Raw genomic sequence first — 26119 nt, forward strand, 5'->3', positions numbered from 1 at the left:
CCCTCCCTACCTCTCAGACCTCCTCTCCCTCCACGCCCCAACCCGTTGCCTCAGGTCCACCAGCGCAAACACTCTTAAGACCATCAGGACCAAGCGCCGGACCTTGGGTGACAGGGCCTTCTCAGTTGCTGCACCCTCCCTCTGGAACGCCCTCCCCATTCACATCCGTCAGGCTCCCACCCTATCATTATTTAAACAAGCCCTCAAAACTCACCTCTTCAAACTCGCCTTCACCTGCTTACCCCTGCTCCCTACCCTTCACTACCTGACTCATTCCGCACAGCTTTCCTACTAAAATGTTCTGTTTGTCTGTCTTCCTATTTTTTTGCATTTGTTGTATTGTTTTGTTTGTCTTTGCCCTATGTAAAGCGTCTTTGGGTATCTAGAAAAGCGTTGTATGAAAAATAAGTATTATTATTATACTCTAGCAAGTTATTATGTTGTCGGCAAATGAGTATGTTCTTCGGCTTACGCAGAGGCAATCAAATGATTAGTAAGTCCTGCAGTGTGGCCCAGGACACATTTGTGTACACACTGCAAAAAGAAGGTGGCCATATGCAGTCCAGATGACCTCTGAATGTGATCTGAGCGATCAATGCGTCCTCAATGCATCTTGGGTGCATTCACACCTATACCTCGATCTCCCAAGATGCATAGTGCTACATAGGTGTGAAGGGGGCCTGATATCAACAGGTCTGTTTAGTCTGATGCTTGTAATAAAAGAAAGTTTAAATGCAAATAAGATGAAATCCAAACAAACTTTCACGACCAAACACATTTGTGTAAGCTTTATTTCAGATCCAATGACCATTCCATCAAAAATAATATTCATACATATCTACACAATGTTTTCAGACAATTAAAACAAAAATGTTCTATGCTGCTGCTAAGAAAAAATAGCTGGAGGCTGCACCTTAAGTGCTTCAAACAGTGGTTGTGGAAGTACAGAGTTTCAGCAAAAGGCAGATAACCAACATCATATATTAAAAGAATTCTTCTGCTGTATAACACAAGTAATGTTTTATATCATTGTAAACTCTTTTCATGACCACTAAGAAAGACCATGTGGTAAAGTGCTATAGAGAGAAGGTAAAACTTCTTTAATATTCAATATAAACACAAAAATAATTGTAGCATTTATCTCTTAAGCGTGTTTTGCTACTATTTCAATACATACAAATGCATATACAAATGGAATTAGTTATACTTCAATGGAAATCTATAATGCTAAAGGCAGATTATCTGGGCATCTATTGTTTTTTTTTCAATTTTTGAGTAACAAGCTCATGCTAATTCCTGAACAATGCTCATGGACGTATTTGCATTATGATTAATTTTTTGTACCAAGCACAATGTACACATAGAACGTGACTGGTGAATTAACGTGAACAAAGGTTTTTTTTTTGGCATGGTGCAAAACTGAAAATTAAGCAGAATCCACTTCTGTTCTTCCATATTTATACTATATACACATATAGGCACAATGGTACAAAGTGGCACAAATTCACAACTCAAACAAGCCATTTGTTTCATTTGAGTGCATATTCAAATGATCATAGAAATGTGATTGAGATTTAAATGGCACACAATAAAATTGAAATATCCGGTAAAATCAAAATAATGCAGCAGGTGTGAACTGAAAGCTTGGCTTGCAGTTGGGTAAATTCTGTTATGTTAACTGGGAAAAGCTCCACAGGATCAGCTGCTTGAAAGTACCTCTATGGCATCTCTTTAGGTTAAACTAAACTTCAGACATTTAGATTGGAAAATAATAAAATTCCCTGTATAACACTTTTGAGGACTGCAAACTGAAAAGCTCATCGAAATGCTGGTTCATGCCATCAGCAAGGCAAGCCTCTCATAGATGGCATATCATGCTGGAAACCTGAAGGGTCAGGAAGGCCCTATAGACCATATAAGCTTGGTTGTTTGTCAAATTACTTTATCTTTATAACATACAAACCAGTATGTCCAGGTAACATCCTAATCCTTATGTTGCACTCCAACCCCTGTGTTTTACCCTGAATGACCAAACAAGACAACCATGAACCTAACATGAAGATGAAGCACAGGGAAGTGAAGAGATGGGCTGCTTCTCAAACGAGGGGGTTACTGCGGTCGATGGTCTCAATTTTCTTCAGCTTGCCTTTGCTGAAGCTCTGGATAGAGCCGAGAAGGGCCGTGCGGCCCAAACCACTCGATGATGGAGAAGCCAGGGGAGGGGGGCCAGAATCAAATGGTGGCTGCACAGCGGGAGGGGGAGGAGGTGGTGGTGGTGGTGGTGGTCCCTCAGAGGCTCCTGTGTCAACCAGAAAACACATTTTAAGTTCATTCTGCAGCACCCTCTAAAGCAGTGGTTCTCAATGTGGGCATAGCCAGGAGGACTGCAAAGTAATAAGCCATCTTATATAAAATTGTGCTGGATCATTAAAAATAGCATATCTGCAGATGGGAACCATTTAAGCCATTAACCATTTAATTGAAACAAGCATACTGTGTCCATTTTGTCCCATGTCAACTTTGGCAAACTCTAGCAACTGTGATATGACTGACACATCATGACAATCTGTCATGAATCACTCATTTCAATCAGGGCGCAACAGGCCAGCCAGCTAGCTGGTGAGAATGGACAAGTATTTCAGTCAGTCCACATCATCAAGTGACACAAAGCCCAAACAGCTAAATTGAAAAAAAATATATGAAGACAGTTATATTGAGTTTGGTTTCATTGACAGTGATGAGACCAAAATGCATCATGTTTCTTCAGATGCTAGCACACAGAGCTATGAAGCCAGCCAAGCAGAAGTGGCATCTGATAACAAAGCATGCAGAATACTAGGGCAAAACTAAATTATTGTTCAGTCGAAACAGCAAGGCATACACACACTAGAAAACATGGACGATGAAACTTGCCACACAAGACCTCATACTTACGTGGCGGTTGAAATGTGTGAAGTTATGCTTGGGACAGAGGCAACTAATGTCCTGAAAGCTGTACCTCCCTCAAATCAGTCAAACAAATAGTTCTGACGTTCTTAATCTGTGTTACATTTATGACCTCAAAAAGGTTTGTGAACTCCTGCTCTAAAGGACTCATCAAACTGAATACTTCCCAGTGGCAGTGATTGAGTTAACAGAGGATCCTGTACTATGGTGTTATACCCAAAGAACTGGTGTGTGCCAAGGCTGGGCGATATGACAAAATCATACTAGTTGATAGTGAAAATTATCATTTCTTTACTTTAAGGCTCCATTTTTCTTCAGAAAGTAAAAAAAATACATAAAATAGAAGGGTCTGCAAACTGAAATGAACAGATCCCTTTATCCCAACACTACTCAGCTATATGCTTAAATATGCTTAAGAAAGGCTTCATGACCTTGGCTAAAATGGCTTGCATGTAGCTCTACAATTTTGCCTCATTTAGTTTTCACGGATCTATGAATATGCAAAATAGTCAAGCCAAAGGTCACACAATAGAATGTGAATAAAATGTTCGTTTAAACTATTTTTTCAGAGGTTGAAACATATTAATATGAAACTGAATTAGTTGAAGCCCATGGGAAGCATAATTTTGACATCTGAAGCTGGCACTTGCGTGTCTGTGTTAAATAAAGATTTTAGCCATCTGTAGAAGTGCACATGAGCTCAGCAAACACGATACCGCAGCAAGGGTAGAGTGTGACTGAAGTAACTCAGTAAGTATGGATGTGAAAGGCTGGTATGTGCCATTCAGCAAGGCATTTAAAATGCCATCAAAGCTTCCCATTTTATATACATATATATATATATATATATAAATATATATATTTTACATTTATATCCCCCAGCCCTAGTTTGAGCATGTGGCTGCAGTAGTTCATTTAAAGGTGTATTGTGTAGGATTTAGTGGCATCTACCAACTGAATATCCCTTAGTCACCCCTCCTTTTCCATTAGTGTAGGATAACCTAAGCTGGCTGTAAGTCGCCATAAAAACATGAAAACTCTCTCTGGAGCCAGTGTTATGGTTTGTCTTGTCTAGGATACTGTAAAAATATGGCGGCGCAACATGGCAGACTTTGTGGATGAGGACCCACTCCCTATGTAGATACAAAGATTTCGTAATTAAACACAGCTATTAATACGGTAATCCATGTTTGCTAATAGATCCCCCTTAACCCTATGCACTGTACCTTTAAGAATAACTGCTTGCATTAAGATGTCCAATCATAATGCAACAATACAAGTGACTTTCCCCTTGAATTACTATATACAATTCCTAATTTTAAATATAGCATTTTTACTTGATATGAGCACTAAACCGATACCAGAAAATATAAATAAAAGAGATTCAAAAATAAATTAAGGCATAAAATAATAATAATTCTCACAAACATTCACCTTGTGACAAAGTGATCACAATCCACATCATGTTTAAAGCACATGCTCAAAGTACTGTCTAGGGCAGGGGTGTCAAACTGTTAAGGGGCCACATACTGCCCACTTTGATCTCAAGTTGCCCAGACCAGTAAGATCATAGCATAATATCGCATACATAACAACAATATTTCAAGCATACTGGTGAAGGTATAGAAATGCAATTTATATCTTTCTGTTATTTTCACACTTAGCAAAGTCATCCGGTGAGCCAAGCTAGACCCCCTGGTGGGCCGGACCCGCGAGCCGTATGTTTGACACCCCTGGTCTAGGGCATAAAATGAGGTTGCCTGTGTGGGTTGGTGGTGAGTAATTTGTCCCCAAAATGTCCAAAAAGTGATCTATGAATTGTAGATTGTGATACAATTAAAGTTGCAATTACCCTGCTCAAAGCAGCACATCTCTTTTACAGATTTAAACTGATGTCAACTAAGCTGACACAAAATAAAGTAGATTTTCAATCATTTTAGTTATTTCTTCACACCACTTTAAATTTAAATAGCCACTAGTAAAGTGAAGGGTCATGGAGAACACCAACAACTTTTAAGGAAAGGGGTGGAGAGGGTTGGGGATTCCTGCTGGAAGTACAGGGTATGCTGCAACTTTAAAAAAAAAAAAAAAAAGGAAGGAATCAGTATTGAATTACTTTACCCACACATGATCAACATGGTGCATGCTCTACTTGGAAGACAGCAGAGAGGGGAAAGAGAGGTAGATACACGTTACTGTTAATTATTATTTTTTTTTTACAATGAGCAGAATCAACAATACAAATCTACAGATAGGTAAGATGGTGGTGAAGGATAAGTTGGATGGAAATGATAAGGTCTGAGAAAGGCACAGCAAGTTGATGTTAAACTCTAAAATGTCACCATGTCATTATCTAGTTGGAGTATTTAAAAGCTGGTGATTTGCATTTAGTAACACTGTTAAATTAACAGAATTTTACTTCCCATGCAGAGAGTGTTGCACATCGTTTGTCAACACTTGGGGGAGCACTTCCTTATATGACGTTCAAGCCTAGAAATCTAATCCTACAGGGGGGACAGGTCAAACACTTGTCTGGCATGCTTGTGGGCAGGGCACATACCTGATGCGGACGGTGGGGTAGGGGAGGAGGGGCACGTGGGTGGTGAACTCGCACCTGAGCCTGTTACAGGGGAGAGGAGGGCTCAGCTACACCATTTTACTTCTTTGGACATAACCCAGCTAATGTTTTACAGAACAATGTCCAAGGGGCACACATTTGTGTTGATTCTGACTTAAAACATCGTTGGACATTCTGTACATCATTCATTAACTGAACTTTTTAGTATGTTTTGAATCTTTTGACTTCCTACTGTGGCCAAAGTGTTGACCTTTCGACGCCCAATGCAGAAATGGTTCCATTACAGCATATTGTTGAAGAACCATGGAAGTTAATGATAACACGTGTTTGTCATCAATACTAGAAACGTTATTGCAGCCAAGCTCAGTATTGGAATGGTAGCGCAAATACAATTTCCTGTTGGTGTTTGCAAGGTTTTTGCATTTTAGGTAGTTAGCTAACTAGTTATAGACCAAAATCTTGGTGGAAATATCTGGCATGAAAGTAACCATACACCGCAATCCTGAATATATGAAAAAGTATTAGATTTAAGTACCCCGAATATTTATAGGTTATAACAGCCTGTTTTTCACTTATTTTTTACTTGACTATTCTTATGCATGTCTGTCACATTGTCATTGTCTTTCACATATTCTGTGACCTTCCACTCACAGCAGGCATACACACATTGGCTCAGCACTGAAAGACTGGAGCTCTCTAAAGTTGCACTGCTGAGATTAAATGTCCTGTGTGGATGCTGTGAGTGGGAATGATGTTTTTTTTCTCACTGAACATCTACATGTTGTTCCTTAAAATGCCATTACAAACCTACCAGAGTTATTACAGTACTTCACCGAGATGTCCTCTTCATTTTCATAAGTTGACTGCCTGGATTTCTGCAGTTGTAAAAAGACGTCTGTTAGCAAAACAATGTGATCATCATCCTCCACTGGGTCACAAGGCCAAAGAACTGAAGGGGTGCTTCATATGAGTGTCACACATTGTGTGTGTGTGTGTGTGTGTGTGTGTGTGTGTGTGTGTGTGTGTGTGTGTGTGTGTGACACTCATATGATGCACCCCTTCAGTTATTTGGCCTTGTGACCACACATGCACGCACGCGCACACTCACCTTTCTTGCAAGAATTTTTCTCTTTTTCTTCTCTTCCTCTGAGCCATGGTGAGATTGTGCTCTGGTCAGCCTTCTGTGCTGATGGACCTAACGACAGAAAACACACTATCCTTCAAAATAAAACAAAAAATGAAACAGGAAGAACATCACTGTCCTAAATACTGTCCTGTAACCTTTACTTTATTTATTTGTTTGAATACAAAGCACAGTGAATAATCAGTTTGGTGTGAGGATACATTCAGTCATTACATGTACAACTAGCAGTAACTACACCCAATACTATTGCTTCACCCAATATTACACCCAATATTATTGCCAATTGTACAAAACATGAGACGTTATGTGCCATAGTACTGACAATTTTCTGCTCCTCCTGAAGTCTCTTCTCCAGGCTGTCTTTGGCAGTTTTCAATGCCTCCTTTAACTTGGTGGTGATCTTTTTTTTGGAAGTGAAAATGTACATAAAATCATGTGTATTTTGCAAACAAGAATTCACTCACTCACTCCCTCACTCACACACACACTCACACAAATACATATAAAAACTCACACACAAAGGGTCATAGCAAAGAGTCATCTGACTTCCACTTGCAGGGAAATCATTTACCTTGAACTGGGCCTTCTCGGAGTTAAACAGCAACACGTCTTTGAATAGTCTGTGTAAAACCAATAGAGAGTACTATTAAAGATGTGTCTGTGTGGCAATAAGAAAAATCTGTTTCACCGGGATAAAACATGCGCATTAAGTAGTTTGTTATTATGTCTAGTGAGGAGGGATCAAGAGTGATGCAAGTGAAAGAAGATAATGGTGGAGTAAAGGAAGTTGGAGACTGGTAACGGTGAGAATGAGATGGTACTTACGGTGTCTGTAGAAGTTGTGTAATGGAGGGCATCCCTGTTTTACAGGCCTCAGTGGACAGAATGGACTGCAGCACAGACACTGAAGGTACCAACACAGTGAAACAGATCAGAAAATATGCCCAATAAAGATCCCAGAAAAGGCCTGATGCCTTTTATTATTGTTATCATTAGAATTATTATTATTAATAATAATAATGATTTATTAATCATTCTGTTTGGTTCAGTTATTCAATTCTTCAGTTATGGAATCAAATCTTAATATATGGCCTGTTAATGTCTCATATAAAAACAGGAACAGTTTATCGCTATACTTGGGTCAATTTCAAATATAAATCAAAGTCATGTGTTTCCTTGAAGCATTTATGAAAGCGCTTTTTCTGAAAGGGTAAGCTTATAAAAGAAAACAAAAACACCCAGCTACATGTCAAGGAGTTCTGTGATTCGTTTAACCGGTAATAAGGGGTTGAGGGGTAATGATTAAAATGACTCATGTGAATCTCATTTCAAAGTCTGCTACTGAGTATTACCAGCATGTACAGCATGTGTCAGAGAATCAATACTATCCACAGAGCTTACAACCTTAGCTTAGTTGCGTGTCTTTTTCTGACATAAAAACCTGACATTTGAACCTTTATTACTTGCACCATAAAGGAAGTAGGTTCAATTAGGACTCCACACATGTGTTCATTGTGCAAATTTTAAACTGAACTTTCACTGTGAAATGTTAGCCATCCCTTCCTGTATCTCAGCCTGACATCACCCATACCACACACCTGACCTGCTGAGCAAAACCTGAAGGCGCTATAGTTCCTACCTCTTCCAACCCTACTGCTCTTAGACCACTCTACATGCCAACTCTCTATGCGTCAGCACTATTTTGAGTTTGTACGGACTTTTTCCATATTGACTGTGCATGTGCAAAACTGCGCACAACATGTATTTGGCACCTGTCCATGGTGTCACTGTACTGACATTATTCTGGTTGCCCTGTGTAAGGACAAGTAATGTACTTACATTCACTGGTGCAGTCTGTGTGAGGATGTTACCTATCATACTTGCAGGAATATCACAAGCACTCAATAAACTAAATGTATCTTGTACATGGGCCATTCTACCGAATTTGTGCAAAGTCAGGTCGGAAATATTTTGAATTTTTTTATGTTTTATTCCCAAAACTTTGTCTGTATGTACAGTACTGTGCAAAAGTTTTAGGCAGGTGTGAAAAAATGCTATGAACTAAGAATGCTTTGAAAAATGTAAACAATAAATGTTTATTTTGTATCCATTTACATGGTAAGACTGAGCACAGCAACAAGACACAACGTAGTTATACTGCATCAGCAGGGTCTCTCCCAGACAAAGATTTCAAAGCAGACAGGGGTTTCAAAATGTGCAGTTCAAGCTCTTTTGAAGAAGATGTTGAGGATCGTAGACGCAGTGGTCAGCCAAGGAAACTTAATGCAGCTGATGAAAAACACATCAAGCTTATTTACCATCGAAATCGGAAGATTTCAAGCAGTGGCATCAGCTCAGAACTGGCAGAAACCAGTGGTACCCAGGTACAGACATTTACTGTCCGGGGAAGTCTGGCCAGAAGTGGTCTTCATGGAAGAGTTGCAGCCAAAAAGCTCTACCCCGACAAGGAAACAAGGCCAAGTGACTGAACTAAGCACGAAAACATAGAAACTGGGGTGCAGAAACATGGCAGAAGGTGCTCTGGACTGATGAGTCAAAATTAGAAATATTTGGCTGTAGAAGAAGGCAGTTTGTTCGCCGAAGGGCTGGAGAGAGGTACAATAATGAGAGTCTGCAGGCAACAGTGAAGCATGGTAGAGGTTCCTTTCCAGTTTGGGGCTGCATTTCTGCAAGTGGAGTTGGAGATTTGGTCAGGATGAATGGTGTCTTCAATGCTGAGAAATACAGGCAGATACTAATCCATCATGCAATACCATCTGGGAGGCGTATGATTGGCACCAAATGTATTCTGCAGCAGGAACATAACCCCAAACATACAGCCAATGTCATTAACAACTATCTTCAGCTTAAAGAAGAACAGAAAGTCCTGCAAGTGATGGTATGACCCCCACAGAGCCCTGATCTCTACATCATCGAGTCTGTCTGGATTTACATGAAGAGACAGAAGAATTTTAGGAAGCCTACATCCACAGAAGATCTGTGGTTAGTTCTCCAAGATGTTTGGAACAATTTACCAGCCAAGTTCCTTCAAAAACTGTGCGCAAGTGTATCTAGAAGAATTGATGCTATTTTGAAGGCAAAGGGTGGTTACACCAAATATTGATTTAATTTAGAATTTTCTTCTGTTCCTTCACTGCATTTTGTTAATTTATGAAGAATTGATGCAAATAAACTGTTAACACTTCCATTTTTGAAAGCATTCTTAGTTTACAGCATTTTTTCACACCTGCCTAAAACTTTTGCACAGTACTGTATATTGTACCATATCTAGTAAAAGAACAGTCGATTTTTATATTGTATTTTCAGAATATGTTGGAATGTTTTTTCCTCTTCCAAAAATTGTCACTACCGAAACATCACATTTACTATAGTAAAAAAAGTATTATTATTGACCTGTTCAGATTGTGTTTCCTTCCCTTCTCTGAAGAGTATTTTAACAAATATTTCACAATGAAAGGTTTTCACAATGAAATCCATAAAAATGAAATTTTTACCAAATTTTGAAGTTCAATTTATACAATTCATCAAAATCTAAGTGCAATATTTCTTTGTAAAATGCAAAATACTGATCATATTGATTCCAGAGTTGTTGATTGATGAAATTGAACATACATTAATCCAATCAGTATCATAACATTTTAGTTGATTACTCAATATACTTAATTTTTTACAAAACATCCAGTGTTTCGGTAATGCTGCACTGTTTCGGTTGTGACTGCACTGTTGGATGGATGTTCATTTCTCTCCCAAAATCTTCCAAAAGGTGCTCTGGGCCGCCCTTTAGTCCACACAACATATTTATTTCAAAATTATGGGATTGAACTACTTACCATTTCATTTTGTCACTACCGAAATCATCAGGTCACTACCATATGTTTCAGTAGTGACTGTTTCGGTAGTGACAATTCTAGCTAACTTTAAGCATAAATAAAGAATTCTAGCAAGCACACGGCTTGCAAACAAATCTTTGAAGAGGTGTACACACATACAAACATAAGATTTTGCATGAAACCCCAGAAGGTTTACTTTATTGAAGAAAACATGGGTTTTGGTAGTGACAATTCTTAAGGTTACACGTCGATTTTCAGACTTTGGAACACATTTGTATAAAAACTATGGGATTTAGCTACTTACCATTCAACCATGAGGGACAGTGTCACTGCATGGTCAAAAATGCAGGGTCGTGGCTAAAACAAAGGCTCAGCCAATGGACTAAAACTCTTGTGTTTCGGTAGTGACATGAAAACTGGGGACATGATTTTTTGAGAATAGTTTATTTATTTCAAAATTAAACCCACAATAAATCTAAATTTTCCAAGTTCTGTTTAAACCCAATCAAAAAGATCTTTGAAATTAGATCATTGAAAAAAATCGAAAAAAATTGAAAAGTGTTATTTACAGGCTGAAATTTAGATGTCAGGGTTGGGGACAGCTACTTCCTAATAGAAAGTACCCTACAAATGATGATTTTGTATATATTTAGCCTATCACTATCTCATTTAATGCATTGGGTTTATATAGACCACAACATTGTCTTAGTAAATATCTATGCCTAAATACCTAATTGTTTTGTAAATAGCTTTCATTGTTGAGGGACTGCATATTACACAAATTCGGTAGAATGGCCCATATATGTTTTCGGGTTTCAATCCCTCTTGTAAAAAAAAAAACTATTTTGTAAGAAAGCCACTATCTCCTGCGCTGTCTATTTTCCCTCTTCACTTCCAACTTCAGCCTACCTCCCACAACGTAGTAAGGCCGACTCGGGCCTTCTTCACAATGAGATTAAGCATTATGTGTCTTATCAAGAAATATTTCTGTGTTAAATCTGTATTATGGTTGCCTGTAGCTCCAAGAGTGAGTTAAAGATAAATCAGCGAGCTGAAAAACATATTTCTAATATAATATATTTCCTCGAGACACAGTAAAGTATTTGTCTGTGTACACAGACCAGTAAAATGCCAAAACAGCACATCTAAGCAGTATCTGGTACCTTAGTCATGTGTGAACCTGTGTGAGGGACTGAAAGTTGCTCACTAACCCACAGATGTGAAGGGGGCTGGAGGCAGTTGGTCCACCGGCACAGCGTCTGGTGGTCTTCCGTATACCATTTCATAGAGCAAGTGTCCAAATGAGTACACGTCAATGGCCTCTGTCGTCTACAACAAAACATCAATCACCAGATAATTTCAGAAATAATAGTTTGCATGTAAAATTTACAAGGCCTATAACACGGCAGACTAATCACATGGTAAGAAATTCAATTAAAAAACTTAACTGATATCTTTTTGAATGTTGCTACAAAATTGAACCAAGTAGTTGATAATATCTGAAGCCAATCTATAGATACTTACTATGACTATTTCTGCCATGGTTAAAAACACTTATGACATTAATCTTTAACCAGATTACAACTAAAAGAACATTTAAAATCAGTGCGCATCTTTAGAAAACAGAAATAGTGTCCAATAGTGTCTACGGTGTCTATGAACATGCGGATCAATACCACTTAAGCACTTACATTGATTTTTCTGAACTGTGTTACATAAGGCCTGTAGTAGGAGGGTAGACCCAGCAGAGAGTTCTCTATGTCCAGCAGCTTGCATGTATCATCTTCTAACAGGATGTTGGAAGCATGCAGGTGTCCGTATGCAAATCCTTTGTCATGGAGAAATTTCAGGGCCTAAGAGGAATTAAATCAAATCAAATCAAATCAAACTTTATTTGTACGGCACATTTCATACCAGGAGGTAACACAATGCACTTCACAAAAGGAAAATGGGGGGGTTTGAGGGTTGAAAAAGTGCAAACATATTGCAAGGCACGTACAAATGTACAGCCGGCCCACTACAGACCACTTAGAGGTAAATATTGCAGAGTGATAGGCGACATTAAAGAGGTATGTATTAAGTGCATGTTTAAAGGTTTCCACCATTTTTAGGTATTCTGGCAGAGTGAGTATTCTAAACTTTAGAATACTCACCCTGCCAGAATCTTCTGAGAGACAAAGAGACATGGAGAAGCAGCTTTTAGTTTCTATGCTCCCAGCCTTTAGAATCTAAAGGCTGGGAGCATAGAAACTAAAAGCTGCTTCTCCATGTCTCTTTGTCTCTCAGAAGACATCAGAAATGTACTGGGTGTGTACCAAAAGCATGTCTGATATACATATTCATGTGCATGACTATGGAGTGATTTATAGACTAGTAAAATAACCTTTACATTTATTCTGAAACTAACAGGTAACCAGTGCAGTGATTTTAAGACTGGTGTTATGTGCCTCCGTCTGGTTTTAGTGAGGACTCGCGCTGCTGCATTCTGTATTTTTTGTAATTGACTAATGGCTTTTTTTGGTAGACCAGACAAAATCGAGAGGAGTGGAGACACCACACACTTAATCCATCTATATTAAGCTCAATATATCAAGCTGTTCAGCTGCACTTTATAAAAAAAATACTTCAGGATCCTTGACAAAATACTGAACACAATGGTGGTCTCAATGCTGATATGTCTGGGTGTTATGGGTCTTGTTACTCACCTCCAATACCTGCCTCCCATATGTCCTGATCTGCTGAAGTTCAAGGCCCTGGATCTTCTTAGGATTGCAGTATTTCTTCAAGAAGGGCTCTTTTGGTTTCACCTGGGATTTAAAAAAAGAATATAAACTTCAATAGTGATGTCAAGTCATCAAACCTAGGATACATTTATACAAGATGTTCTGTGATAAATACTGGTGTCTGACGTGCCAGTAGGCACATACATACATTTACACGTTTGCCGAAAAGCTGGAAATGAACAGGTCAAATTGATTGGTAGTTGGGGGCAACTTCAGCGAAAAAGGATAGAATTCTTACCTTACAAATGTGGTCTCTCAGTGTTCCTTTCTCATTGAACATCCTAATAATCAGTGCAGAGGATTCGTTCGTGGTGGCAAAGGTGACAGGGTACATGAAGGGACACTGGACAAAAAAAATGAAATTAATACGAGATGACACTTTTTCAAATACAATTTTTAAAACCTGGCAATCACATACCCAGGTCATTGTGAGGGCAGGTTTATTTAGATTGTGAAGAACATTGGTGTCTTTAATGTACTTTTCTAATAGTTTAAACTCATGTGAATCTTTCCTGCACAACAATTTATTACATTTACATGAAGTAAACTAGCACCAAAAGCATTTGCACATTGCACATTCAAATGGTCAGCCAGACATTCTTGTCTGCAGTCTTTCCCACCTCGGCAGACCCCATATTGTTCCACTGCCTAAGAACCAGCCCCCAGACACACCCCACAAGGTTGTGTATTCCTTTTTCCTATATTTGAACATTAATTGTGTGCTGCTGTGGTTTTGCAGCGTGGGCATATCGACTGCTACATGTGGTGAAAGAACGGAGCAAAGAGTGATGCCGGTAGTTAAATTTGGAAGACAAAGGGATTTCAAATTGTGGATTGAGATTAAAATGGATGTGATTAAAAAGATTGTGATACGAATATTCCACTTTACATATGCAAATATTCCACTTAACCAGCACCAAAGGACCCCAGACCAGATATGTCTTCTACCACACTTTACCGAGGCATCAACCACTCCTCCGTCTTTCATCCTTTTTCTCTACAATCTCTTTTGTCTCACTAAACACTTTTCTCTAATAATCCTCCGTCCCTATTTCCCCTCTATTGGTCTGTCTCAGATATGTATTAACCACTATGTATTAACCATTCACTGGATGTATTTTTTATTTATTAATATTAAGAACAATCAGTTTAAGAAACAAACTGAGTATTGCATACTTAAAATTGGCTTTGGTATGTTTTTAACTCAAGAGGAGCCTATTCACCACAGATCAAACAACATAAAGCAAAAGTGTGAAAATCTGTAATTCACATGTGTAAAGGTCATCAGCAATCAGTGGCTGTGATGGTGGTGGTGCTTTGACATTACCAAAATTATACTTACAGAAAATGAAGGCAGCGTCTTCATAATGGACAGCAGATCTTTGTCTGAGAGAAATTTATCAGGACCAAACCCAATCTGCGGAGAAAGATGAACGCAACATAAATCCACCGTAATATGTTACCTTACCATAGTTCTGCAATAAACAGGGGGAGCCCACTGGGGTTCAGTTATACATACAGTTACATATACTTTTACATACTCATTTAACGTTGGATCATTTGGTCAATATATTAATTATTACACAATTTCTATTTCCTAAATAAATATTCCACTGGCTTCGCTTTGTGCATTTATGACTTTGAAAATCTGTTCACATTTTAGGTCCTATTTATGTAAATTTCACAAATGTTCTAGCTTGGAATGACTATTATGTAGAGAACAGCTCAGCTCTAGCTTCAGAAGGGCCTCAATTGTACAGCTATTTGAAATCTTCTGTTTTTTTGAACAAACAGAATTTTGAATTATTTTTACCTCATTTTACACATAGTTGTTCAGTTAATCCCTGGATTTTACTACTTAATACATACACGTATTTAAATATGAATATGTATGTGTTCATATTCTGGATGAAAATATGTCCTTAAGCAAAACAGCGAGTTAAGCCTGGACCTGTGCTGAAGAAAAGTCCTTGAAGAGTGTAAACATAAAGGCTCACATTGTTTACGAACAGTCAATGGCAGAGGGGGCTGAATGATGCTTACGCAAGAGGCAAGAAAAAAATAAACTGCTTATGAGAAGAAACCTAGCAGTAGATTTCCTAAAAGTGTGGCATTCCATAGCATTGCTTAAGGTTTTGTATGTGAAAAATAAACACAGAACTCACCCAACTTAACACCTGCCGCTCTTTGGGCTGATCTTTATTTTTAATAAGGAAATACCTCTTTTGTATCCTCCAGCCTGGAAAGTGCAAAGAGGAAAGAACACATTACATCTTTCACAGAAATGTAAGGGCAAATAAAACTGATCTGATCTGAGACTACTAAACCATCCTCAGTCTATTCAAAGTATGGCCATAACAGATCTAAGGAAGGCATAACTTTCTTAAATATCAGGTCCCACCCATTCGAGTCATGAAAAGGTCGACTTGTGAGCCCTCCATTCCAGGCAGATATTGCCCCCCTGCACCACCGTGGGAGAAGACCCTCTTTTAGTTTTGTTTTTAGAGGAGGTTGGTTTTCTTTCTGAACCTTTTAGCTTGTTCATCTTTTAATTCATGACATGGTGACATAAACAGGCATAGACACTAAGGAGGCCTATCAATTGTACTGATTGGATACAATTTAAATGTTGTACCACTGTTTCCATTATCTGTATTCAGTATTTTGTATATTCAAAAAACCAAAACACACGGGTAACCACTTCCTAAGCCAATTGTGTGACTTACTGGAAGCCAGTGTAAGGGCTATTTTTTTTAAGGCTGAAATGTTTGCTCTAGTCATTTTACTGTTTTGACCGTTTGTGAGAAAAGGGTACGAGCAAGGGCCACGCACCATAGTCTCACAAGATTCTGTGGGAAACACTCAACTTCTCACTTCTATGTGGATATTTTAAACTGTTTTTAGTGGAATGGATCTCATTAGCAGGTCAAAATGAACCTAGTCTCACAAAACCAAACATCTCTATAGCAATGTGAGGCTAGACTCATTTGGGTCAGTTGGCTCAGTGTGTTAAGTTAAATGCTTAATTGTAATAATTTTGAACTGATAAAATGTAATTGATACATTAAAACATGTAGAAACAACATTTAAGAAAAGCTAAGCAATAGCTGATGGACTTGTGTTTTTGTATTAACAGTTAATGCACGTAATAAGTGGGTGCCTTTGCACCATGGTGGTGGTAGGTGTACAGCATAAAAATGTCACTGAGGTTCACAAAAGATGTTGACTTAAAGCTGCTTTAAATCAAAGAAGGACCAGAAAGGTCAGGGCAAGATTCTCTAGCAAGACTTACCAATGTCCTTTAGAGGCTCCACCACCTCCCACTTCGGATCAGACCTGAAGAACATGGACACTTGCTGTAAGGCTATTTCTGAGGAGAAAGAGAACTTGGTTCAGCTCAAATAAACCACATTTCATAAACATGTATTTACAAACACTACATCCACACAAGGAATATATGTGCCTTACCAGTGTAATTTGCAGAGTAATTATTAGTGTCTAGGAACTTTTTGACCAGCTCACTACTGGATAAGATGTGGTGCTGGGTGATAAAGTTCAGATAGGCCTGCAGTCCTTTCTGACGCTCTGCTATGAACTCTCTGTCCATATTCCCAATAAGCTTCTTTGGGGGAAGAGGTAGGCTGAGGCCAGAAATCTGTCAAACAACAGGGATAGGGAGAGATAACTGACTACAGTGAATTTGTTGCCTTTGGAAGGCTAGGTTCATGGGAAGGGTGGTCTTCAGGAAATTGGTCAGGTAACGTCAGCAAAAAGACACACAAAGGACATCCTCTTTTTTATGAAAGCACTTTTACCTACTACATAGCATGTGTTGACAGAGGAAGTGGACCAATCAGATAAAGTGTTTGTGTCTTCAAAGAATATTCTGGAAACGAAACTTACCAATAGGCTGTTATTCAACATATCAAAGTCGCTGTATCTCCTAATGACCTGAAAATAATGAAAAAAATAACTTCAGAAAAGGGTTGTTGTGACAAGCACATTTAAGTCTTTGTAAAAGAGGTAAGATGTATATTCTGTTAATAACTGACATACCTGCCAACTGTTTTCTGTTGCAACACCCCTCTGCACACGAATTATGTATTCCTAGTTTCAAAAACAAAAACAAAATGAATCAACAAAACAAAGAAAATGAAAATGATTTCATCTTTAGAGCATTATGTACACAGAAGCCTATGTGCTTTTATGATGGCGTGCAAATGGTTTTGTCATCCAGATTTGGGCAGTTTCAGTTGAAGGATGCTCTGGAATACACTCAGGTCTACACAAATGAAAGAGGCACAGGTTCTGGGCTCTGTAAAGCCTCTAAAGACTATTTCAATTGTTATTGACGCTATATAAATACAATGACATTTTTGTATTTGAACAGCTTCAGATGCAAAGACAGGTACACCGAAAAAGTTCAAATGTAAAATCTATTAGTCTAAATACTGGCAATAATTGATTCATGATATGATACTGGTTAAGAAAAGAATGAAAGAAGCTGTGTGGAAGTCAGTGATAGTGAGTGAAGCTGTATCTCTGCCTGATTTTCTTTATGCCTAGAACTAGAAGTGATCTCGGCGCTGAGAGGTAACCTCTCATCTTAGCAGTTAACAACGTGTGCAACCAAGGTAGCAAGCCAAGTTGGGTGAACACTGGCTAAATAGACTTCTTCTAGAGGTTTGAAGATGCACTGCGAATTCATTTCACCAAATCACACAATGTGCCCAAGAGCTTTTTCATATTTAACTTCACAATCACTGGTGACGTACTTACCATACAAGGACATACTAGGTTGGGATTTGTTCAGGTGGTGTTTTCGTTAAAATAACATGGCTATCCTAGGTAACATTAGCTCGTAACGTTAAGTATTTCAGTGAAAATGCAAAACCGTGTTGTTATTTTGTTGGCAAGACTGCGTTGTTACACTAACATTAGCTGTCATCCAGAATTAGCAAACAACCAGAAGAAAGCACCATATTGCTAACGGACGTTAATACAATGTTATTGTCGCTTCTTACAGGGTATCGGAAAGAGAAGCCAACTGCTTAAGGTTGCTGATGGACAACCAGTGAGTGACTGTCATAAACCATACAGTGAACCCTAGTTAACTCAGCGATAGCTAGCATACGAATATAAACACAGACGTTATTACTACTGTGAGCCAATACCTAGCTTGATTCCTGGCTAGTATAAGATGAGCTGACAGGATTTCATTCAAGCTCGTTCTGGCCACAGGGTTAAAACGTTAGCCATATGTAAAAACAACACCGTCACGAATATCCGGCTTTTTAATCTGTCAAGGGCAAGGCAACCTGGTTTTATCATATCAGCATGGAAACCCGTGATCACGTATCAGCACTGTATCGACCCAACCGCTTACCGTATGAGAGTTTATATTCTGACTTGCTTCGATAAATGCCGTCAATGTAATGGTGTCGTCCAGTAATACTTCCCCAGGTGATGGTTTTTCCATGAACGCCATTCTAGCGTTCAATTAATTGATCTGACGTTATGAGACAGGAAATTTGTGTTGTCAATTCAGCAAACCCAGAACGCCGTTTCTACCATTATGGCAGGGGGCGGCTCCGAGTCAGGATGTCTGTCTCACCCCAAGTGCTACTTCACTGACGATTGTAGATGTGTATTCGCCTGATCGGTGAATAACCGGAAGTAACGTTGCGCGACCGCGTCGCAAAGCAACTTGGTGGAAACGAACAGCTGTCAAAGTCAATGTTTGACATTTCCCTGTAACAGTTCTAAGCTACATAATTGAAAATCAATAAATACGCGCATCTGACAACTTCACGATTGGTCTTTACGTTCAATTTGAACTGGGAAGTCGGAATTTCCGAGTTCCCAGTCGGAGATTTCAACTGGAACGCGCCCTTAAATCGGATTTCCGACTCCAAAAGTCGGACGAACCTCACCAACCCCAAGTTTAGAATCGAAAATAGATGCCCCCACCCGTCAACATTGGGAAAACTGTAGTAACATATATATTTGTTTTACTTCTGTTTAATACCTGTCTGTTTTCACCAAGTTTTGCAGGATATGACGTTGCGCGTAAATTGCATGCTTCCCATTTCATTGTTCCTCCCACAGTATGGAGTCGACCGGAAGCTTGTAGTTTTTTTGTTTTTACTGTGGGTGTCACTACCATAGACATAATATACCCAACCATCCAGGAACAATTAGGTGATGAACAATGCCTTTTCTAGCATGATGGAGCACCTTGCCATAAGGCAAAAGGGATAACTAAGTGGGCTGGGGAAGAAAACATCAATATTTTGGGTCCATGGACTGGAAACTCCCCAGACCTTAATCCCATTGAGAAATTGTGGTCAATCCTCAATAGGCGGGTGGACAAACAAAATCCCACAAATTCTGACAAACTCCAAGCATTGATTATGCAAGAATGGGCTGCCATCAGTCAGGATGTGGCCCAGAAGTTAAATGACAGCATGCCAGGGCGGATTGCAGAGGTCTTGAAAAAGAAGGGTCAACACTGCAAATATTGACTTTTTGCATCCACTTCATGTAATAGTCAATAAAAGCCTTTGACACTTATTAAATGCTTGTAATTATACTTCAGTCTTCCATAGTAACATCTGACAAAAATATATAAAGACACTGAAGCAGCAAACTTTGTGAAAATGTATATTGGTGTCATTCTCAAAACTTTTGGTCATGACTGTACATAGGGCATATCCTGGATAGCTAGAGGGAAAGATGGTACCAAAACTAGTTGCCTATAAAACCATACCCCAAAAAGTGTCAAATTGTTGCATTGGGTTTCTTGAACATGGTCTGGCTTATGTGGCAGGCTATATCAACTTCTTGTCAATTTTACAGTGCAAATTGTGCTTAGTCTGGTTTTTTGTTTGGCTGACGTTTCAAACTACACTATTACGTAGAAGCACAAAACTGATGGTTGTGCAACATCATAAAAACTTAGTCATAATATAACCAGCCATTTCTTCCAGCTTATTATCATTTTGAAACAAAGACTTCTTAATCAAGTGCTTTGTTTGTGTTGTCCGTTTTCAAAGGTCTGCAGATTTCCACAGAGCACTGCAGGCCTCATGACATGAAATGTTACAGTCTAATGGGTGCAAAATATTAATTATTTAATTCCCATCATTCCAAGAGAATATGACTCTTGACTGTGGCAAACATCAATTTGAGAATAGGCCTAATCAACCATACCAAGCCGTATGCAAGTTGGGGGGGATTCACTGGAGAAGACTAATGTTGACATTTGAACTACACTCAGAGACCACCCAATGGTTCAGTCAAAGATACTGTAGACAATATAACTTATCTTTTTCCATTTATTGTCTGTCAAAAACAATACATTAAACACCACCACAGCAATTTATAAACAACAAAAATATATAATTGGAAGTTTTCTATGGCCCTTCTGCATGTTCCGGCATCATAACCATAACCTCTCCTTCCATGACAACCTTGTCTTTAACAGAGCATGTAACGGAAATAAAAGCAAATGACATTTTAATTTTCTTTACTTCTGCCTCAGCCACCACTTCCTCTCCAATGTAAAGGGGTGCTGGGAAGCGGATTTCCTGATAGAGGAATATGCAGCCTTTTCCTGGCATTTTTGTCCCAAGAACTGCTGAAATCAGTCCATTGATGAGAACACCATGAACAATAGGAGTTTCAAAAGAAGTGGTTTTGGCATATTCTGGATCGAGGTGGAGGGGGTTTGTATCACCAGTTAGCTCAGCAAAAAGTGCAACATCTCTTGCACTGAAAGATTTCGCAAGAGATGCTCGCTCCCCCACATATAGTAGTCGTTGACTGCAAGCCTGCGTCAAAGGAGGCTTCCTCTTACCACACCAAGCCAAGTTAATTGTGTGGCACATGTGTTTGACGAAAACATCTCTCCTTAAAATGATGTTCATGTCCACCTCTTCCTGGTGCTAGGTCAAGAGCGGTTTTTCACCTGTAAATGAAGCTTGGTCAAGTTCCAGTTCACGGCTGTTTCCAGATAATGCTAAAAGAAATGGAGAGACCTGAAAAACAAAACAAAAAAAGTCAGTAACTTGCATTTCACACTATTGTGTCCCATTTCACATATAAGTCAAATAATTTACCATGCCTAACATTGACACATATTACAGTCTAGAATCGCTAAAATCAAAAGCCCTTGGCTTGACTGATTGTTGGACAATGAGTGAGGTATGTGAAGTGGATTAGCAGAAAAAAACATTAAGTGTGTTTTTATAACCAAGCTAAGACAATGACTGTTCAATTAGTTTGGTAAATATTAAGTTGGGCTGTGGAATCCTTAGCAGAAACTCATATAGGCCTTCCTCAGGGGAAACCATGTCAAAATTATTGATCAGTTAGAATTTCAGGCAGTGCAAGACCTACTGGGTCCTGATGCTGCCTGATGGAAAAGGGCTCTTGGTGCCAGCAGACTTTATACAATTTTAAAAATGTCTATTTCTATCAGGACAATGTGGAAGAAAACTATTTCTGTTGAAAGTGTTTGTAGAAAACATTTCAAGATAAATTATTTCATAAGAATGCAATGAAATGAGTTATTTTACCTGAGTGACTCTGACTGCACACAGTTCATTCTGGTAGGATCCTATTAAAGTTAGGGCACTCCACAACTTCACAAGGCCACTGTAGAAAACACCCAAACAAATAAAACATTAGCATACCTCAGTATCTCACACACTATATAATAACAATGAAACCAAACAATACTGACCTCTCCAACAAGATAAAATCACACATACATTGAGGGCATGCTTCGAGTGGTGGAAAACAAGCACGAGACTGAAGTGAGGCGGCCTATTCACATTCATGGCAAGTTATTCTTTAGGAAAGCAAAAAGGTTTCTTGAGTGAAGTGCTTGTATCACTGATAAATGGTAGTGAGAAATACACTGTTCCTACCGCCACAGTTTCATTGGGTAAACAAGTCAATCAAGGAATCCAGCAACTCACCCTTTATAGACACTTGATAGTCAATTGACAGATTTATTGTAAATTGTACGCTTGATGCTAGGTGTCTGCAGTTACGTAATATCATAATTATTTTCCATTCCTTGTTTAATGATGAAGAATTTTAGTCTTTCATAGGGACCAGACAAAGAGTGATCCCCTGGTCCTCCAGGTTTGGGGTTGGGCTGTAGTGCTTTTTACAGAAACAAGAAGCATAGAAAAACCATTGAATCTCAGGGAAGCTGTTGCTGCTCATCCTAGCAACAGAGAGCCCATGGCGCATGAGGGCCAGCAGGACAGCAGGACGCCTTCAACACCTAAAGAACATCACCAAAATTGGGAATTGGAATGTACGAATACTGTACCAGAGTTGTTATATTCCGCAGGCGGCGAGAGAGATGGTTAAGAGAGATATAGATGTAATGGGCATCAGCGATACTTAATGCATCGGACAAGGGAAACTACAGCTCCCGGGGGGAGAGACCATAATCTACTCTGGAAGAGAAGATGACATTCACAGAGATGGGGTAGGTATACAATTGCTGAGCGCAACTTGAGCCCTGATGGATTGGACCCCGATCAATTAAAGGATTATTCAAGCTCGATATCATTCCAAGCACATTAAATGGACCATGGTGCACATTTACGCAACCACAGAAGCCGCTGAACAGGTAAGAAAAAATGAGTTCTAAACAATACTGCAAGACGTACTGGATGAGTGCAACACTCATGATATGCTGATAAGTCACTGGCGACATGAACGCAAAGGTTGGCAACCGATGGGACAACCAAAAACCAGATAGGCCTTATCTATATTAGTAGGTGGTTCAGTGAAAGACACCTGAGTATTTAGGTCTGCTGACATCGGAAGTGATCATTATCATGTGTGTATGAAAGTCATGTTAAGACTATGAAAAGAACCAAAGGATAAAGACAGAGTAAGAGTTGGGTATGATATCACAAGTTGAAAATTGAACACACCAGAAAAGTTTTTGACATCGCCATGAAGAACAGGTATCAAGTTCAAGTTCAAGTACAAGTACAAGTACAAGAAGAAGACCAGTTGAAGACGAAGACAAAGTCAATGTAATAGAAAACAGAAGCTAGCTCAGCAACATATCATGGGGGCTTATCGAAGAAAGGGAAGCGATCAACAACAATATACTGGGAACTTGATCAGAAAGAGTAAAGACACAGATTAGAAAGAAGTATGCTGACATGAATATAGAAGGGAAGAGAAGCATAAGGTTGGATAAAAGGAAGTGGATGGAAGGTATTGCAAATGAGGCGGAGGAAGCGGCAAGACACATCCGTGTCCGTTTGTGTTTCATTTTCTGTGCGTAGCTTATTTACTAGGTGAACAATCAAATGTCAAACAAATTGAGTCATCACTGGCGCCCTTTTTGTTAGATAATTTACTTGCTCTTCCATCAGACTGCATAAATGGGAAATTAAATGGCCCCCTTTTTTAATTCTATGGCTGCTATGATTAGGTGGTACCTGTTGTAGACACGGAGCATGCCTGTCAGTGTACCTGGATCAAACTTCAGCAGATCAAAGGGGAATGCCGCCCCTACCTGAAAGTAGAAAAAATATCACCTAAAATAAGAAAAACCTAAAATAAATTAACATTCATTTTGACCTGTGTTTAGTATATTGTTTTATTATGAAGTGGTTTGAAACTTGGGCCATAGTTAATGTGTCATATACACCATCATGCCATAATAAATACACCACATAAAGCCACATTCGATAACAAAATGGTCCAAGATTTTGTCAAATGGTGAGTTATCACACAGGAGGCTCAAGAAGAAAGAGCTACTTTACTGACCATGTTCTGTATGCTATTCACAGATATTTGTGGGGGGGAAAAATTGTATTAACTTGAGTATGAGTCATCCTTTTTGATCTTAAGTTACCTCTCCATACAGCTGTCTCAGACCAGAGATGATTAGTTGTTTGAACTGGGCGGCCTCAATGTTTCTTCTTCCATTCTCTAATACTCTAATCATACACGAGGGGGAAAGACATTATCAGAACGTTTTGCACATCAAATTGTGCCAAAAACCTGCAAAAAAAACAACCAAGTAGCCATCTCCAAGAAGGTCGTAAAGAACTGATTAATTAATTAATTACTTCATTACCTCATGCAAAGCCACACTCTACGCCTCACTTAATAAACTCTAAACATTGCGGAACAATCTCCATCAGAGAAAAATAGATGGGTATGTCAAATAAAGACATCAGGCTCAAACTTACAGACAAATCTTCATATAGTGGAAAATTGAAGCATTTTTGTACACAAGCCGTTCGAAAGCCGCGGGTTCCTCCATTATGTCCGCACGTCGCAGTTTACTTAGTTATGCGAGACCCTTCGAACAAACAAGGAGCGCACGGATTAAAGTGGCAATAAAAAAGCTATTTTGATCATGCATCAAAAATCAAAATAAAGGGCATGCGTCCTGGGGCGTCCAAAACAGTGAAGTCATGTGGCCTGCCGACATTGCCAGCAACGCTTAGTACACCGTCGATATTACAGTTTGATATACACACCTAGATTTTACAAATGATTCTCAATAAACAGCAAATAAACAGTCCACGAACGACCGACTAGTGTCATCAGCCACGTTTTTGAGTTTATCAAGGGATTGGATTGAGGTTTTTTATTTGCTAACGCTAGCCTAGCCAACTTGATGGATAGACTTTGGTCGACATTATCCGTAGTATTTTCGGAGATAACAGCCTGATATCAGAAATGCTTTAAACAACAATGTTTTAACTTCGTAGAGAATTTTTGCATACTCAAAAACTTACTCTCATAACTGTCTGAGCATGTCCTTCCTTGAAGGACCAAACGACAGGAACCGGAAATGCGTAAGAAAGCTTTAGTCGTCAGGCTATCACGTCCAAGCTCCTTGGTTAACACTTGCCTGTAATCAAAGTACTAATAGCCTGATGGTAACAATTTGCTATAAAGTCGGCTTTATGACTTATATGAATCAGATGACACCAATCTGGAACAAACTACGACTTTATCCGATAAAGAACAACGTTTGGATAGAAGAATCGATTCATAAGGTTTCTTTAGTCAAAATAAAAGTCCTATGTTATGTATCTACCTATCACTGACATATCACAAATGATGACAAATCATCTGAAATGTTCACAACACTTAAAAGGAAGAGAGTTAAATTAAAAGGGAAAAAAGTGTTTTAATCCAATAAAATACTGAGTAACTACTACCAAAGTCCTTGTAGGCAAGTCTTGCCACTGTGAAGAGACCCATAACTCCACATAGGAGTATCAAACAGACATTTATAGTACATAAATGTAAGCTCACTGCACAGGCACCACATTTCATTGAGATAATATCATTGAGATTTTGTAACAAAGCACTCTGAAATGCTACATACTTTTCTCATCTGACTTTCAGTGGACCCGGTGATCTCCCATGCTCTTAAGAGAGTAAACAAAGATTTCTGCTACATTGGGTCTGAGAGGAGGGGTTGTTAGTTAGCTAACCTGTTAGTTAAATATAATCATCATAACGTTTATTTATAGAGCACGTAACAAAGTGCCTCAAAGTGCCATGTTACAAAGTGCCAGCAAAATCCTGTTGCGCAAAAGAAATTCTACTGTCCCTTAATCTCAATTTATTTATTCTTAAAGAAACACACAAATGATTTTAAAAGCTGAATATGTCTACGTTAGTAATTTTATGCCACAGGAAAAGAGACCTAAGTCAGGCGCAGTAGAAAAATCAGGAACAAGGGTTTATTTACAATGATGCAGTCTACATAAAGAGTCATATGGAGATTCACCAGCTTCTCTAACTA

General features: G+C 38.9%; 2 protein-coding genes across 6 annotated transcripts; both read right to left on the minus strand.

Moving 5' to 3' along the window:
- Positions 1-773: 773 nt before the first annotated feature.
- On the minus strand, positions 774-19107 carry pxk (PX domain containing serine/threonine kinase). 5 transcript variants are annotated; one of them, XM_080846251.1, is made up of 19 exons: positions 18689-19106; positions 17359-17409; positions 17206-17253; positions 16771-16957; positions 16595-16672; positions 15468-15541; positions 14645-14719; positions 13541-13645; positions 13225-13326; positions 12211-12372; positions 11731-11848; positions 7494-7572; positions 7240-7288; positions 6991-7068; positions 6633-6719; positions 6336-6399; positions 5507-5566; positions 5068-5094; positions 2169-2299 (listed from the first exon to the last, which is right to left on the minus strand). In XM_080846251.1, the coding sequence occupies exons 1-18, from the start codon at positions 18788-18790 to the stop codon at positions 5078-5080; spliced, it is 1536 nt and encodes a 511-aa protein (XP_080702377.1). In that variant the 5' UTR covers positions 18791-19106; the 3' UTR covers positions 2169-2299; positions 5068-5077. The 5 variants fall into 5 exon arrangements, with proteins under 5 accessions (XP_080702374.1, XP_080702375.1, XP_080702377.1 ...); XM_080846250.1 differs by having other exon boundaries at positions 5068-5097; XM_080846252.1 differs by having other exon boundaries at positions 2186-2299; positions 5072-5094.
- Positions 19108-21107: 2000 nt separating this feature from the next.
- On the minus strand, positions 21108-25147 carry rpp14 (ribonuclease P/MRP 14 subunit). Its single transcript, XM_080846200.1, has 6 exons — positions 25098-25147; positions 24543-24655; positions 24203-24287; positions 23784-23860; positions 21882-21960; positions 21108-21341 (listed from the first exon to the last, which is right to left on the minus strand). The coding sequence occupies exons 2-6, from the start codon at positions 24614-24616 to the stop codon at positions 21249-21251; spliced, it is 408 nt and encodes a 135-aa protein (XP_080702326.1). The 5' UTR covers positions 24617-24655; positions 25098-25147; the 3' UTR covers positions 21108-21248.
- Positions 25148-26119: the final 972 nt, after the last annotated feature.

Source organism: Sprattus sprattus, assembly GCF_963457725.1.
Source record: "Sprattus sprattus genome assembly, chromosome: 10".
Lineage (NCBI taxonomy): Eukaryota > Metazoa > Chordata > Actinopteri > Clupeiformes > Clupeidae > Sprattus > Sprattus sprattus.